The 17,010-nt window shown below is 30.2% G+C and overlaps 1 protein-coding gene across 1 annotated transcript; it reads left to right on the forward strand.

Moving 5' to 3' along the window:
- Nucleotides 1–5,094: 5,094 nt before the first annotated feature.
- On the forward strand, nt 5,095–7,558 carry LOC114195586 (putative indole-3-pyruvate monooxygenase YUCCA4). Its single transcript, XM_028086106.2, has 4 exons — nt 5,095–6,068; nt 6,295–6,543; nt 6,651–6,773; nt 7,263–7,558. Exons 1-4 carry the CDS (start codon nt 5,451–5,453, stop codon nt 7,476–7,478), a joined length of 1,206 nt encoding a protein of 401 aa, XP_027941907.1. The 5' UTR covers nt 5,095–5,450; the 3' UTR covers nt 7,479–7,558.
- The last annotated feature ends 9,452 nt before the right edge of the window (nt 7,559–17,010 follow it).

Raw genomic sequence — 17,010 nt, forward strand, 5'->3', positions numbered from 1 at the left:
AATCAATAAAAATATTCTAAATCTTGAATATATTTTAAGTGTTTTGTATGAAAACAATTATAAAATACTTGTCATACTAAAACTATTATTGAGTTACGAAATTATGCATTTGCAAAGAAAAAAATTATCTTGATATTTATATGAAAAAAAAATGACCGATAATAAATATTTTTTTAGATTTATGAACTTAAAAATATTATTTATGACATAAATTATGCATTTGCAAGGAAAAAAAATTATCTTGATATTTATATGAAAATAAAATGACCGATAATAAATATTTTTTTAGATTTATGAACTTAAAAATATTGTTTATGGCATGAAATTAAAATGAATTATTTTATTTGACATCATGCTTATGATCATGTGTATACTGATTAAAAAAAAATAAAAATATTATCTTCATATCAAAAAACTGAGGAGATGGTCAAGTAAAATTAAATTTGTCTTCTAGAAATTATCTTATTTTTAAAAATGAGTTTTTCTTGTTGTTCTACAAGGTTATGAAGTGGTTTTCGAGTGCAATAGAATTATTATTTCTAGACATGTGTTTTGATTGGTAAATAATATATTTGTGATGGTTTGTTTGAGTTAAGTACCTTTATCTTGTAATAAAATATTTTAGTAGTTTTTCTTTGATTATTAGAAATGTTAAATTGTGATATATGACATACTATTATTATAATTGTTGAAAAGCTAAGATATTCAGATAGATACCATTCAATTATAGAATTTTGAGGTGCAAAATTAATTAAATAGATAAGTGATGATACATGTCTTTATAAATGAGTGTTTTGTATGAAACTCATGGCATTATTCATTAAGTAACATCTTCATATAGTGCTAATCTAATGGTACAACGAAAGAAAGAAAAAATGTTTTGATATGGTAAATGTTATTCTACAAGTTCTAGCTTGCCTAAAATTTATATATTGTAAAACTTTATATATTGTTGGTTATATTCTCAAATATATTTCCTTACAAAAGGTTGTGATAAAATTCCTTTAGTTATGGAAGAAAAAGAAAAAGAAAAGGAGAACCACATTTAAAATATTTCAAAGTGTGGGGGTGTCTTGAAATGGTTAATATACCTCTAGTACTATTTTACAATCTAGTGTAATATTATTTGTGTTTCTTCCCGTTATGGCAATATGCCCAATTTCTTTAGATTATTGAAGTATATTAGTGTAAATTGGATATTGATTGATTATGGTGACACAAAATCAAGTACTGGTTACGATTATGTTTTAACTTTGGGTAGAGGTACAATATCATGAAAATCTTCTAAACAAAATGTCGTATCATGATATACCATGGGAGCAAAGTTTCTTGTTGTTATAATACTAGTGTTGCTCACGCAAATATTTATTATCTATATGATTTATCATTATTAAATAAACATATACCTCCTATTACATTACATTCTGACACTCAAGTTACTATATATATAAATCTTATATCAAGAAATTTATTAAAAATTCATAGGAGAGTGAGACATAAATTTATTAGAAAGTTATCACTCATGTATTAATTTTTTTGACTTTGTCAGGTTAGAAAAAATTGCAGATCTGCTTATCAAAGGATTGATGCATCACCAAGTATTTGATTAGTCAAGGGAAATGAGACTATAGCCCATAAATTATTTGCAACAATGGACACCCAACTCCACATGAATGGTGATCCCATGGAATGAAGTTCAATGGGTAACAAAGAAATTGTTATTAACTAAAGTACACCAACTAATTTGACAAATTTTATGTCTCATTCCTATGGCGAGGTGTACTATAAATTGTAACAATAATTAGATTGAGGTATATGCATTATTATACTTATATATTTTTTAAAAATATCTCTTAATAAACACAATGACAATTGTTGTAGGGGTGTGAGTCACAAACCACCATTTGAGGGTTTATCTAGTGAGTGTGTTGGTGGGGCTGCCATTGTGAGACATGCACAAGGTTCTAATGTGTACCCACTGATAAGAACCTATAGTAAACACTAATATTGTATGTGTTATTTACTAGAACTCAGTCACAGGGGATGTAGCTCAAGACAATTAAGTCTTTGCATTCTCTTGAGTGGAAATTTATAAGCACTACGTGTAAGCTCAAACTCGAAAGGTTCCTTACAGTGAACTACAATATTTTATTTTAAAAGATATTATATTTTATTTTATTTTTTAAATTATTTGGGAGATTGTTAGAAATATTTTAATATAATTTAAAAAATAAATAATTAAAATATTATTCTACTGTTACTCATATTTTTATGGACTTTTCTTATTACTTTACTCTTATGTCCCACTTTTTTACCTATAAATTTCCTTTAGGTGCATGGGGAAAGATAACAATAAACACTAGAGTTTTCTCAAAAGTGTTCTTCTTTTCTTCTCTATACTATCTCTTAAAATAGTGGTGTTCATAAGGTTCGGAAATCCTTCGTTGCACTCGATCGATGTGACGGGTTGTTGCATCTTGAGGAAGAAACACATCTGATTTTGTTTTGCCCTGTGCAATAGGAACGTTTTCTCTCTAAGGATAGTGCTATGTGTGCCTCAACCCAAGCTTTTTCTATCCTTTCCTCGTCTATGTTTTTATCTCTTATTGTAATTATAATAATTGGGTATCTAATTAATATTCATTGATTTATATATATATATATATATATATATATATATATATATATATATATATATATATATATATATATTAGTGTTATTATTGCTAAGATAAATTAACACTTTCAATTCTAGTAGAATTAAGATTAAAATGTTAAGATTAGATTGTTTGATTAATGATTTATCAATAGTGAAACAAGTGAAGGCCCACAAAAAATAATTGTTCTATAAATTTCAAAATAAGGTCATATGTTTGATCATGGATTTATTTCTAATAAATAACAACTTGTTAAAACTAATATAAGGTGCTTTAATTTGAAAACTTTTGGTAGTTAAAGAAAAAGCTAAATATATATACCAAATCTACTAACTAGTTAGCTAAATTGAAGGTTTCAAATGCAAGATATAACTAAAAGCCAACTTTTTTTTGTTTCTTTCTTTTGTCGTGGGTTTGAGGTTTTTGAACCGTTTAAAGGCATTAATGCACACAGGAAGAAAACAAAAATGTGTTTTCTTGGATTTAGCTCCAAAAGGTTGATTTTAGATTCATCATTAAAAAATTGTGCATCAAACCTTGTACTTCTTTAAATATAATTTCGCATATAAAAAAAAAAAGAGAGTTAATAATGCAAGATGCTATTGTCGTTTTCTAGCCATGACTAGAATCCAACTTCTTAAACAAAGTTATACCTTTGAACTAAAAACATTTGGTTATATGACTGAAAACAAAGTTAGTGATATTCAACCTTTATCATAAGACTTCAAATTTAATAGGCTAGGTTACATATTAACATCTAATTTCAGTCACAGAAATGGGTGTGATAAGTTCATCTTAAATTGTTTCAACAAGTTTACTAATCAAATATATGATATAGTTTCTTAGTGTGACTAAACTTACCAATCAATAATTATTTAAAAGTGCATCTGATGATTAAATAAAAAAAAACATAGTTAAAAGAAAAGAGTTGCCAATATAAGATTTTAACATTTTCTCTATAGGATAAACTTTATTAAAAATTACAACAAAAAGACATCAAATTATTAACTTGTTTTTAATTAAAAAATATATAAATTCAAAACATACAATTTTTTTTTAAATGTGCTTTAAGGTACACATTTACATCCCCCATTCCATCATTTATTCAATGCACAAGCTTAAGAAAAAATCAATAAAATTGAAAGTCTCAACAAAGATTAGTTAATGAATACACTTTTGTCTAAATTATAAAATAGGAAAAAGTATCTAAATATAAAAGATGAAAGGGATTTAAATATTTACCAAACTCCTGAATATAATAAGAAATAAGAAATGGAATCCGAAGATTGAAGTTTTGTTCCGATGTGGGAGTTGTACTTGTAGATTATGTTATTGTTAATTTGAAGAAATTTGATAGTGAACTACTATAGGGATTGATGAAAAATATATATAAAAAGTGAAGTAGAAAAAGAAAAAAAAAAAAAAAAAAGACGGTTGTTGCACAAAGAAAGTATCGACGGTGTTTCCCAGCATGCAGCACCAACTTTCATTTTGCCTACCATTCTTAGAATCTCCTCTTCATCTACCACAACACTACACATAATACATTTTCTTTCTCTTTCTTTTTCCCTTTTGAACTTCCCCTACCCCACCACACACACCCCCCTCTATCATTCCCCCTCCACTTTGGAACCTTCAATGCCTCCAACTTTTTCCAACTCTTACAAACTCACCACCTTACAAATCCATATGTCACACTACCATCACCTTCCACTATTTCTACCAATGCTTTTCTTCATCTATGTGTGTTCACATTTTTAAAGAGTATACAAAGAGTTTGTGTTCGTTTTTTTGTTATTATTTCTCTATTGTCTTTTCTGCGTGTTGACGTTGATGTTTTCAAATATATTAAAAAAATTTAAATTTGAGGTTTATTAATTATTCTACACCATTAAGATTATTTTAACCTAGTGCACACACTTGTACAATATTGATTAGTATTACTATAGAACGAGCGCCTTGAGCAGTCATACGATCACACTTACCAAAGCATGGACCTTTTACCATCACCCCAGTAAGAAAATAAATAAATAAATAAAAACATTAATGTCTTTGTTATAACTTTTGAAATTACAGTTATTGAAAAAGGGGTGTCCTAGATAGAATACAAGTTGTTAATTGAAAAATAAAAGGGGGCCACAGAAACTACAGAGTCCTGACGAAGCGTGACAAAGTTAAAAAACAAGACAAAAATTTAATCGAATGATGTGCGAGTGTCTTACCTAGCTCTACCTGCAACTCCTGCAACTCCTTCAATATTCATTCCCATAGTAATGTGAAACTTTCAAAAACCATTCCCAATATACATACATTTTAATTTCAAAAACACAATTTTCATATTCAAGAAACCATCAACCAATTATGTTTTGAAGGACCACATTAAATATTTCATATATGATGACATTGGCACCCATATTTTCACCTATGGCTTCTCAGACACACCCTTCTGCATAGAAACAAGAAGAAAGAGCCTGGAGAGAAAGAGAATCAAATCCTTTCCTTAAACTTTACGCCTCCATTACCACAAGAGAGAAGAGAAACAAAAACCAAACACACACACTCTCTCTTTCTCTCTCTCTCTTTCCCATGCATTAAAATCTTTTACAATTTTCCACTTTCCCACTTCCCCATCTCACACACACTCACTCTTTAAATTCCCACAAGAAACCGAGGTTTGGCTTCACTTTTCAGTCTCCACTTGAAAACTCTCACCTTTTGTTCTTGCTCTTGTTTTGTTCTTGCTGCTGTTGTTGTTGCCTTTTTCTCTCCCTACACACACACAAACCAATCTACATGGGTTCTTGCAAACCCCAACAAGAACATGTTCATGGGCCTATCATCATAGGTGCCGGTCCTTCAGGCCTAGCCGTGGCTGCGTGTCTCTCAGAGCACAAAGTCCCTTTCGTGATTCTTGAGAGAAGCAACTGCATAGCCTCTCTTTGGCAACACAAAACCTACGACCGTCTCAAACTCCACCTCCCAAAACAGTTCTGCGAGCTTCCCCTCAAGGGCTTTCCGCACACCTTCCCCAAGTACCCCACAAAGTACCAGTTCATATCCTACATGGAGTCCTACGCCTCACACTTCAACATCCACCCCCGCTTCAACCAAACCGTTCAAACCGCTCATTTCGATAAAGCCTCCAAGCTTTGGCTCGTCAGGACTCACAACTCTGAGTTTCTCTCTCCCTGGCTCGTGGTCGCCACTGGGGAGAATGCCGAGCCTGTGCTCCCTAGAATTCACGGCATGGACCATTTTTCTGGCTCCATTGCTCACACCAGTGTCTACAAGTCTGGCTCTGAGTACAGAAACCAGAATGTTCTCGTCATTGGCTGTGGCAATTCAGGAATGGAAGTTAGCTTAGACCTTTGCAGACACAATGCCTCACCTTACATGGTTGCAAGAAACACAGTAAGTAGTATTGTGTGTAAATGTTTTTTTTTGCATTTGGTTGTTGACTATGTAAATGTTTTCGGAGTTATCGAAGTGAAATGTTTGGTTTTGGTTAATGGTTAATGATGAGCGAGTGAGTGTGTGTGTGTGTGAGACTGTTCCAGTCTGAAATTGACGTCATTTATGTTTTTTTCCCATTTGGGTAACTAATGATCACTTTGTTGCATGGTTTAAATGATGCAAGGTGCATGTGCTTCCTAGGGAGATGTTTGGGTTCTCAACTTTTGGCATAGCCATGGCTCTTTACAAGTGGTTTCCGATCAAAGTTGTAGACAAAATCCTCTTGCTGGTCACCAACTTCATGTTGGGCAACACCAATCACTATGGCATCAAAAGGCCCAAAACAGGGCCAATAGAGCTCAAACTAGCCACAGGGAAAACCCCGGTCCTTGATGTGGGTCAAGTGGCACAGATCAAATGTGGCAACATAAAGGTATCTCCTTTGAACAAAATCATGTGACCCCATTTTGTTGATTCATGAGAATTGTGTCCGTGAGTGTTAAAGTTTGAGGATTGACGATGATGATGATGGTGGTGCAGGTGATGGAGGGTGTGAAGCAGATAACAAGAAATGGTGCCAAATTTATGGACGGACAAGAAAAGGAATTTGATGCTATAATCTTGGCAACAGGGTACAAGAGCAACGTGCCTACTTGGCTTAAGGTTACAATTTTATCTGTTGTGTTGCGTTTTTAGTTCTATCTTATTATCATGAACCACTCATGACATGTCCCTGTCTAGGTTTCGGACACATGCACACTGCACAAACCTACAAATCTCTTCTTTTCTTCCTTCCAAAGATGAAGAATAAAATCACTTCCTAACCTTTGCCTCCTTCTACCTCTCCCTTTTTTCTTCATCACAAAAACCATTCTACTAAAAACAAATAACTCTGCTCTCATAGTGACGTTTTTTTTATGTGAAACATCATCATCAAATATTATTAAAAAAAAATCGATCTTTCTAATAAAAGATACTCATGGGTGATACTTTTTGCTTCTAATTATTCACTAATCAAACTCTGGGTAAAGGGTATGCATGCATATTCCTAAAAGTTATGTTGCAAGATTCTATTTTTGATTATGGTTTTTTTTTTCTTGTGGGTAATCATTTTATGTACTAAAAACTTAAACTTTTTTTTTACTACTTCAGGGGTGTGATTTTTTCACTGAGGATGGAATGCCGAAAACGCCATTTCCCCATGGGTGGAAAGGGGAGCAGGGATTGTATACGGTGGGGTTCACCAGAAGAGGCATTCAAGGAACATCGTGTGATGCAATCAAGATCGCTGAAGACATAGCCTCACAGTGGAGAACTGTAGAGAATAAGAATCAATGTGATTCACATATCATCGTTCTCCCTTCATAAGACTCCAAAAAAAAATATGCAACTTTTTTTATTTATTGGGGGAAAAAATGGGGAAAGGAGAAATACCAAGTTAGGAATTACTACCTGTGCAATTAGGCTAGTTTTATTTATTTATTTGTTTTGTTTTGTTTTATTTTATTTTAATTATTTTTGTTATTACCTTTTTACCCCTCTCTTTAGCTGGCATGTACATGCAATTTTGTATCTTTAGGAGCATACGCTTTTCTAACTACTAAAAGCTTTAGTAGTTTTGTACAAAACAGTTTCATAAATGGAATGGTATCTTGGTTAACAAAGTGTAGTTGTATAAAAAAAAAGTTTTTAATGTGAAATAATACTATATATGTTTCTTATTATAATATCTTTTTAATTTTTTATATTCAGATTCATTTCTTTTTAATACATGAGATGGTTTGTTAGACGTTTCAAGAAGTTTAAAATTATTCTAAGGGTATTCGAAAAGAAAGAAGTGGTGCCAATAGAAAATTTACTTGAAAAGGGGGGAATTTTCAAAAGATGAAACATAGTTAATTTTAAAAGAGAAATACTACTGAAATTAATTAATTAATTAAGTGAAACAATAATGATAATGTAGTTTGTCTTTTTGATGTTTGCATTGATCTATTCCGATCCTCGCATATTCATGTAGCTTGTCTAAGTACTAATTGTAGAACATGTATACCTCTATCAAAACATAATAAAAGTAATTAATTCAACAACTTTTTTTTACCTTCTCCTATTACAAATATCATTAGTGTACTAAATTTATCTTAAGTAGGTATGGATTTTGCGGTCTAGATCTAATCAAGACATAATTAAATAGATTAGATATGTAACTTAGTTGCATTTTAACTAGATCAAATAGAATTGGATTATTTTTTCAATATAATTTAAATTTGATTGAATTAAGATCAATTCATTTTGTACATTAGATTGAATCCAATTATATCGATCAAATATACATGATTACTAAGACTATTAGATATGGATTAGATTGATTCCGTTCGACTTTCGATCGGAATCGATCCGATCCCGACTAACGTAAAAAAAATTAATAATTCTATTTTAAATCAACATGGGCTAACTTATATATTCTCACTTAAGAGGATATAACAACCAAGATTTAGATCAATTCTGCCAAATTCGACGAATTGGTACAAATAATCATTTGTCTATTTGTTTTGCATAGTTTCATTTGTCTTAAATCAAATAAGGTTTTTAAGAAGCACATCTATAATATGCAATGCATTTGGGGTGCACGTGCGTGGCACCTGATTTTCACACAAACATGACAAGTTTGACGCAGGGAGATGCAGGGTGTGTGTGCAGCCATTTTGGTGTTCTCAGTGTGATGATGCACTTTCAACGCTTCAAACAAAACTTTCAACAGTGAAAACCATTACTTTGGGAAAACGTGTGGGAGAGATAAATCGCTTCTTTCGGAAACCTTTATTAATTAATTGCCTTCGTAATTCAACACCTATTACTTTTTCTTTTCCTATTTATTTCCTTCCTCTCAATACCATTTTCTCAATGCTAAACACATTATAAATCACCAAAATTCATTCTCCCTTCTCAACACAATGCAACAAAACCACCTCATGAACCTTGTTTCGGGTAGAGGGACTTAGTACTTATCTAAAACATTCAATTTATCTTGGTTCTCTTCTCTTCGTGGCTTCGTCTGTTTGACAGTCTTTCTATCTCTCGTATAGTTGTTCAGACGATCGAGATACCTGTCGATAAGACTCCGATGCTTAAGTCAGTTCGAATCCGTTCAGGTAAATGCAATTAATGTTGTAATAAATGCGAAGTAAAAGCTTTACCAACTTACCTTGTGTTCCTATTTATAGTGTTTGACATGAGCCTCTGATTATGATTTTCTTAATCACGATCAATTGTTTTTTAAACTTGGTTACTGATCTGTTTTACTTTAATTTATAGATATCTGATTCTAATATGCCCGCCCGCCCGATGGATCCATGCATGTTGTCGAAGGCCACATATTTAGATTATGACGACAAAATTCCACTAATAGATCGGACCTCATCATCGATGTGGTCGTTCGGTTATCCAGGTGTTGCAGGCGGACCATGGCCACTCGGGTTGTGAGTTTTCTAAAAAGTACTCCGGAAAAATTGACACATCAACAACCTACGAAATTATTCGTCTGTAATGGGCGGTTTTTGACCGCTTATTCTTGGACTATCTAACCAAAGATCTAACTAGAGATGTTAATAGGTTATACGGTACAAACCTTTTTTTTTGAATGGCATAGTAAAAGTAAAGATAAGTAAAATCAAGTCTATTTTGATAGATACAAGTTTTATTAAATTATTGTTACTATTTGATGTGTTGCGTCATATGAGATGAGAAGAAGGGATTGGAAAGAAGCATGGAAGCATAGTGTTGCACTAGTATCATAGGAGTTACGTCATGCAAACACACTCCCTTTTCTCAACAGTGCCACTCCTTCATTCACCTACACTTATACTTAAATTTTTAGCAATACTTTTATATTTGAAACCTAAAATCGAAAATGTTAAAACCAACTTAAAAAAAGATAAAATTGATTCCAACGTATCCGTATCCGATGAGGACAATGTGTTGATTTGATTTGATAGCTTCATTTCTTAACTCTTTGTTTCTATGCATGCTTTGATGACGTCACATTTTTCCTAACTCTTCCACGCGTTCTCCCCCGCGTCATCTCTCCTCAACAACTCCATGCTGATTTGATTGAAATGGAGTCAGAAAAAGATGAAGAAAATAGAGGGATGCAGTGCAGTGCACGCGCTGTGTGGTGTGTGTGTGAAATGATGAATATAAGGAATGGTATATAGGTGCAGAGTTCGATGCATATAAGAGGAGGGAGCGTATCTATGCGATGGCATGCATGGGCACTGATGATATCAGATGAGAATCAGAGAGTGAGGACAGAAACCTAATGCATGCCACACCATCATCATCATCATCATCATCAACCATTAACCTCTTCTCTTATTCTCTCTGTGTCTATGCATGCATGTGCATCCTATGCCCTACTTCTTCTCCCTTCCATCAAATCTGTCATTCTCTGCAACTTCCCCCCACAAACAAACAAACACCTTCTTCAAACTCTCTCTCACTCCTTCACACCACTTCATCAATTTCTAAACAATATTTTTTATTTTCTTCAAAATAATATATCATTACAAATTTATATATAGAAATCATTTTTTTTTATATATAAAAAAAAATTGTGTTATTTTATTTAAGATGATGTATTTTAATATTATTCGATGTGAAACTTTGATGAGATAAAATGAGATGTGGATGACATGGGGAGAAAGAAGGGTCCCTACAGAGTGTGTTGATCTGAGTGGCATGTTGGTTTTGCAGAAGAGGTGTGTTATAAGCTGGCTGACACAAACAACACATGGTGATATATTGTTACAGCAAAAGAGAAAGACTTGTCGATGCAACCTTTTGTGACGTCGTCTCTGTACCCTCCCTTCCCCCAAATTAATATATTACTATACCAACACACAAACAATCTATCTATTCTTTTCCTTTTTCTTTTCTTTTTTTATATTCTTATTATCTAATTAAATACCTTTTTACTCATTAAATCTTCTACTATTCATTTCAATATGTAATTTAAATTTACAAATACAATACATATATGTTTTATATATAATTATATAATTTTTTGTCTATATTTTTATGTAAGTTAATCAGAATGTAAAAGGGTATTTATGTTTTAATAAAATTATGTATTTTTTTTTCTTAAAGTATAATTTTTGTTGTCTTTTATATTTTTGGATCTAACTAATTCTGATTGGATGTAGATTTTAAATGCTTTTGAAAATTTTGCCACCATAAAAAATTATCAGTTCAGATTTTATTTCCTTCTAATAAATTTTTAGTTTTAGAAATCTAAAAGTGAATTAAGGATGAAAAGTGATTTTTAAAAATAAGTTAATAGTTCTTTTTATTATATCTATTATTAATGTATTATTCAGTGTAAATTCCAATCACGGTTCAATCATTATTTGTTCATAATGACGAAGAATGTTTGGGACAGAATAAAGATTGAACTTTGGATTGTGTTATTTAAAGCTTTTAAGAGTCTTTTCTTTTCAATCTTTTGTCCATATATATATTATTAAAATATTTTAAAAAAAATTAAATCAACAAAAGAAAAGATGGAAAATGATAGTTTCCGAAGTATCTTATTATTGATATAGAGTACAAATTTACTTTATCCATAACGGTTGTACGTACAAATTTGAATTTAAAATCTTATTTAAGGAAATCTGAAAGAAAAAGTTCATTTTATTTTCATCTCCATAACTGTAAATTTTTGTTTCATTTTGATTAGATCAAAGGTATGTTTATATACGAGTTTATATATTTTTTATTATTTTGAATATTATTTAAATACTTTCTTATAAAAAAACATACAAAAATTAAATATAATAGTATCCTCGTAACTTACTATGAAATGACACATAATAAGAATTCATGTGATTAAATATTTAAAATTGAAATATTTTCATGTAAAAGAATAATAAATAAAAATATTAAGAAAATACACATTTAAAATCATTTGATTTAATAAAATTAAAATTTATATTTAATTAAATATGATATATTATTCAAATAAAATCGTACAAAATAAAAGAAACATGTAATCAAAATTATAATAAAGAAAATACCTTAATAGTATGAATGAACTTTATAAATATTAAATCCAAATAAAAACTTGTATGACAAGGGAAACAAATAAGAATTTTTTAAATTAAATAAAATTAAAACACAAGACTAGATTAATTATAAATGTTGTAAAAGTTTAAATCAAGGGACTGAGACAGCATAGGAACGAGTAAGGAGTAGGGATGTCAACGAGACAGGAAGGATATGAATAGTAGCTCCTTGTACCTTACCTGCTGGATAAATATATGTCCACGTATCCGTATTTAGGGATGTCAACAGGACGGGTAGGGTACAGGTAGTAACTCCCACATACCCTATCCATTGGATAAATAATATTCATCATGTACCCGAACTCATATTCGTCGGGTATTAGTTATGCAGGTACCAGCCTATTTTTTTCATATCTGCGGGTATTCACGGATCCTCGCGGGTATTTACAAAATTATTTAAAAAATAATATTTAATCATAAATTTAAATAAAATAAAATACATCACTATCATAAATTTTAAATAAAGTTCAAACAAACTCAAGTTTATACAAGTCCAAATAATTATAAAAATAAATATAAAATGACGCTCAACACAATGGAAATTCTTTAATTAGTGCTTTGATCAACAAACTCACTTTCTCTTATTGATTCCTGAAAAATAATCAAATAATAAACCTTAACTACCACGGGCCAAGTATTCTTATTTTGATTCTATCATTTGACAACAAGCATACCATAAACGTCACTATCTATATAGGGTTTGATGTATATGCCCAATTTCAAAGAAGGGAAAGAGAAGGAAGAATGTCAAGGGGTGTATTTGGAAAAAAGACAATGTACCAATACTTGAAGCTGGAAGAATGAAGACAGAAAACAATATGTGCAACTTATAAAAAATTAGGTCAGAATGTTTTTTTATTAATATATATAAGGGTATTTTTGTGAATTAAAGTTTAGCGAGTACGGGTATCCACGGGTACGGATACTATGATACTCGTACCCGTCCCGTTAACATGTGAGTATCAAAAATACCCGTACACGCAGGTATCGGGTATCCATTTTAAATATTTGTTTCCTACCCATTGCGGATTTTATCTGCGGATACCCGCGGGTACGAATATTTTTGACATCCATATTCGTACCCATATCTGTCGAGTATCCGTTATGCGGGTATCCACCTATTTTTTTCATATTCACGGGTATCCACATGTACACATAGATATTTACAAAATTATTTAAAAAATAAATATTTAATCATAAATTCAAATAAAATAAAATACATTACAGTCATAAATGTTAAATAAAGTTCAAATAAACTCAAGTTCATACAAGTCCAACTAATTATAAAAATAAATATAAAATGATGTTTAACACAAAAGAAATTATTTAATTAATGCTTTGATCAACAAGCCCACTTTCTCCAATTGATTCCTGAAAAATAAAAAAAATAATAAACATCAACTGCCACACGTCAAGTATTCCTTATTTTGATTCTATCATTTGACCACAAGCATACCCTAAACACCACTGTCTATATAGCGTTTGATGTATATACCCAATTTCAAATAAAGGAAAGAGAAGAATGTCAAAGGGTGTACTTGGAAGAATAAGGGTATTTTTATGAATTAAAGTTTAACGGGTATACGGGTATCCACAGGTACGGATACTATGATATCCGTACCCGTCCCGTTAACATGCGGGTATCGAAAATACCGTACCTGCGGATAACGAGTATCCATTTTTAATATCCGTTGCGGGTTTTATCTGCGGATATCCACGGATACGGATATTTTTAACAATCTTAGTAAGGAGACAAAGTGGATATCTATACTTATTCTCATTACCATAATAATAATAATATAATAAAAATATAAAAGTTTAAAATCGATACAAATATTAAATCCTAGCTCATTAAAATAAGAAAACATGATGTATTGATTATTCTTAAAAGTATTTTTATTTCATAAAATGAATTTACATGTAAATTTAAAGAAAGAAACCTGAATTGTGTGACCATTATGATTTATTTTAGCTTTTAGAATATAAGACTCCGTGAAATAGATTTAGAGAAAAGAGAAAGGAACTTCTTAGTGGGCCGTGAAAACCAGAAAGAGATATTTTTTTTTGGTGAAAAAGAAATAAACTTTTGGGTGGTTAGTTTATGAACTTTTTCATACACTATGTGACCACTGTCATCTTTCGTACATAATTCTATTTGCACCTTCGTCTTTCCACTACAAAGAAAAAGAAATACAAAACTTATTCTGGAACTTCTTTTATACATTTGGAAATGTTTATTATATTAAGTTTGTTTTAAAAATTTTATTTCAAAAAAAATCAATTGAAAATTCATTCTATTCTATGTATTTGGAAAATTTTGTTCTGAATATCATATTTCAAAAGTAAAATGGTAAGGTATAGTTAGAAGTTATAAGGTTGCAAAAAGTAAAAATCTAGTCTTGGTTCTATTGAGCCTTTAACTGGTCTTTAGTTTCACTATGACTTACCGGTGATCCATATGACTAATAGGAACTTGTTTTTTCACTCAAAAACCTCCGAGAAATCAATGCTTTTTGCACCCCATAAATCTCCAATAAATCAATTTCATTTCAATTTATCAAAATGAGTTTACACTGTAATTATGGAAAAAGTGAATTTGTATAGTAAAACATATTTCCTAAAAGAATCAGAATATATTTTAAAATGTTTTGAAAATTTAATTCTACAAAGATAAATTTTGTTATGACAATTTAGGTTTGTTTATTCAAATTGTGTACATTCCTATGCAAATTACCAGAACGGACATATTTTAAAAAATTACTAAGTTTGGGTAGGTCGTGCGCTAACACTATCTTAGCATTTATTTTGCACAAGTTGTTTAGCTACAAGATCAAAAATTTGTATACAAAGGCTTTAACAATGTTTTCTACCGAAACAAAGACACACTGTGTTTGGATTTGAATTGATGATTTAGAGGGGGTGGGTGAATTTGAGAGGAAAAAAGAGATGAGAATGATGTTGTTTGTATTAAGAAAAAATATTGTGTGATTTAAATTTATTTGAGATGAAAAGTTGTGAAAGTTTTGTATATGATGTGATGGTGTAATAAATTAAAAACATGTTTCAATAAATAAAATTATATTATTAACATTTTATTATTGCGGATAAATGTGATATAAATTTTAATATAAATAGTGAAGATTATGTTAAAATGAAATTGAAGTTGCTATTTTAAATTAAACAAAAAGTTACAATTGAAAAAAATATATATTAAAATTGAAAGGGATTTCTAGGAATAAATTTGAATTACATTATCTCAAAAAATAATTTCTACATTATCATTATAAGTATTGTTTAACATTATGATTGTAACAATTATTAAGTTTTATTATTATAGTTATTATAAAATTAGGTTGTGGGGTGTGAAATTAGAAATTAAGAAATTATAATTATAACATTGGTTTATACTAATTTTTAATTTAAATGCATGAGTTATAACATTGCTCATGAATTATAAAACTTCACAGGCTATTGCACAAAGTAGTATTCAGTTTGTATAATTTAAACATGCAATTGTGGTATACTCTGATGAACGTAGAAATAATTTCTATCTACATACTAAAATATTTTATACCAAAATATGTTAAATAGTGTCCATTGAAAAAAAAACATAGAAAATAGAAAGGCATGTCCTTAAAAGGGTTAAGAATTTTAAAAGGTTACTCACGGTATTTCATGTAATGGGAGGTGTTAGAATTAATTTATGGAGGTGCAAAAGTAAAAATGTAAGAAATTAGGGGAACTATTACAATTGTATATTTTTTAGCCCTCTTCTTATTTAGTCTTCTCACTTTTGCTATGTACACTCGTTTTTTTTTTAAATTTAAACTAATTTAAAAAATAAAAAACTTTGTTTATTATAAAATTACTTTTATCTCTTTTGGAGTCATCGACTCTCCTACATTTACACAAACAATACTATTTTTGTGCTTTCACTTTCTCAACTCTCTCTCAGGTGTGTTTTTTCTATGGGTGATGATTTGAGGGAGATGGAGAGGATTGATTTGGATTTATTAGAAAGTGATATTTATGCTGTCCTTTTTTAAGGATTTGGGGGTGATATTGAAGTGGATTTGAAAGTAATTTTTGTGAAAGTTTGTGAAATATTTGATTGATGTGACTAAAAAAATTAAATTTAATAGAAGAAAATGTAGAATGACCTAATTGTCCTTGGTGTTAAAAAAGTATAATAAAATGATATTTACATAAGTTGTAATTAGTTTCTTATATATTATTATCATAAATAAAAATATTTTAAATATTTATTAATTAAAAAAATAACTAAATTTTTTTTATTTAGAAAATTTAATATTTTAATGTAAAAAAAACATTTCTAACCACACCTGCAATAAAAAGTCAACTCCAAGCTCCTATTAAGTTGAGCTACCTTTCTCATGTTTGATCTTTTTATTCTTCTAGGTTGGATTAGCTTATTTTGGGCTTTTTTGTAGTTTAGGGTCTATTGGAACTCGAATTTGCATAAATGGGTCCGTTAATTTTTTTTATTTGCCAAAATAGTCGTCATCTCCCTGACCGGTTTTTTAATTTTTTTTTTAAAAAGGTGATGTCGTCATGCGGAGGAACGATTTGTTTGAAAGGAAAAAGTGAAGTCGTTCTCACACATGACGACTTCACTTTTCCATTTTTTTTTTCATAATAAATGAATTTTGATTATTTTTTAGGGTTTGGAAGAATAATCGGTAAAAAAAAATAGAATAGAAATAAACATTACATTAATATATTTTAACATTGATTAATAATTAAAATACAACAATTAAGTTAGT

The sequence above is a fragment of the Vigna unguiculata genome, chromosome 8 (assembly GCF_037176805.1).
Source record: "Vigna unguiculata cultivar grain cowpea cultivar isolate G323 ecotype 2 chromosome 8, ASM3717680v1, whole genome shotgun sequence".
Lineage (NCBI taxonomy): Eukaryota > Viridiplantae > Streptophyta > Magnoliopsida > Fabales > Fabaceae > Vigna > Vigna unguiculata.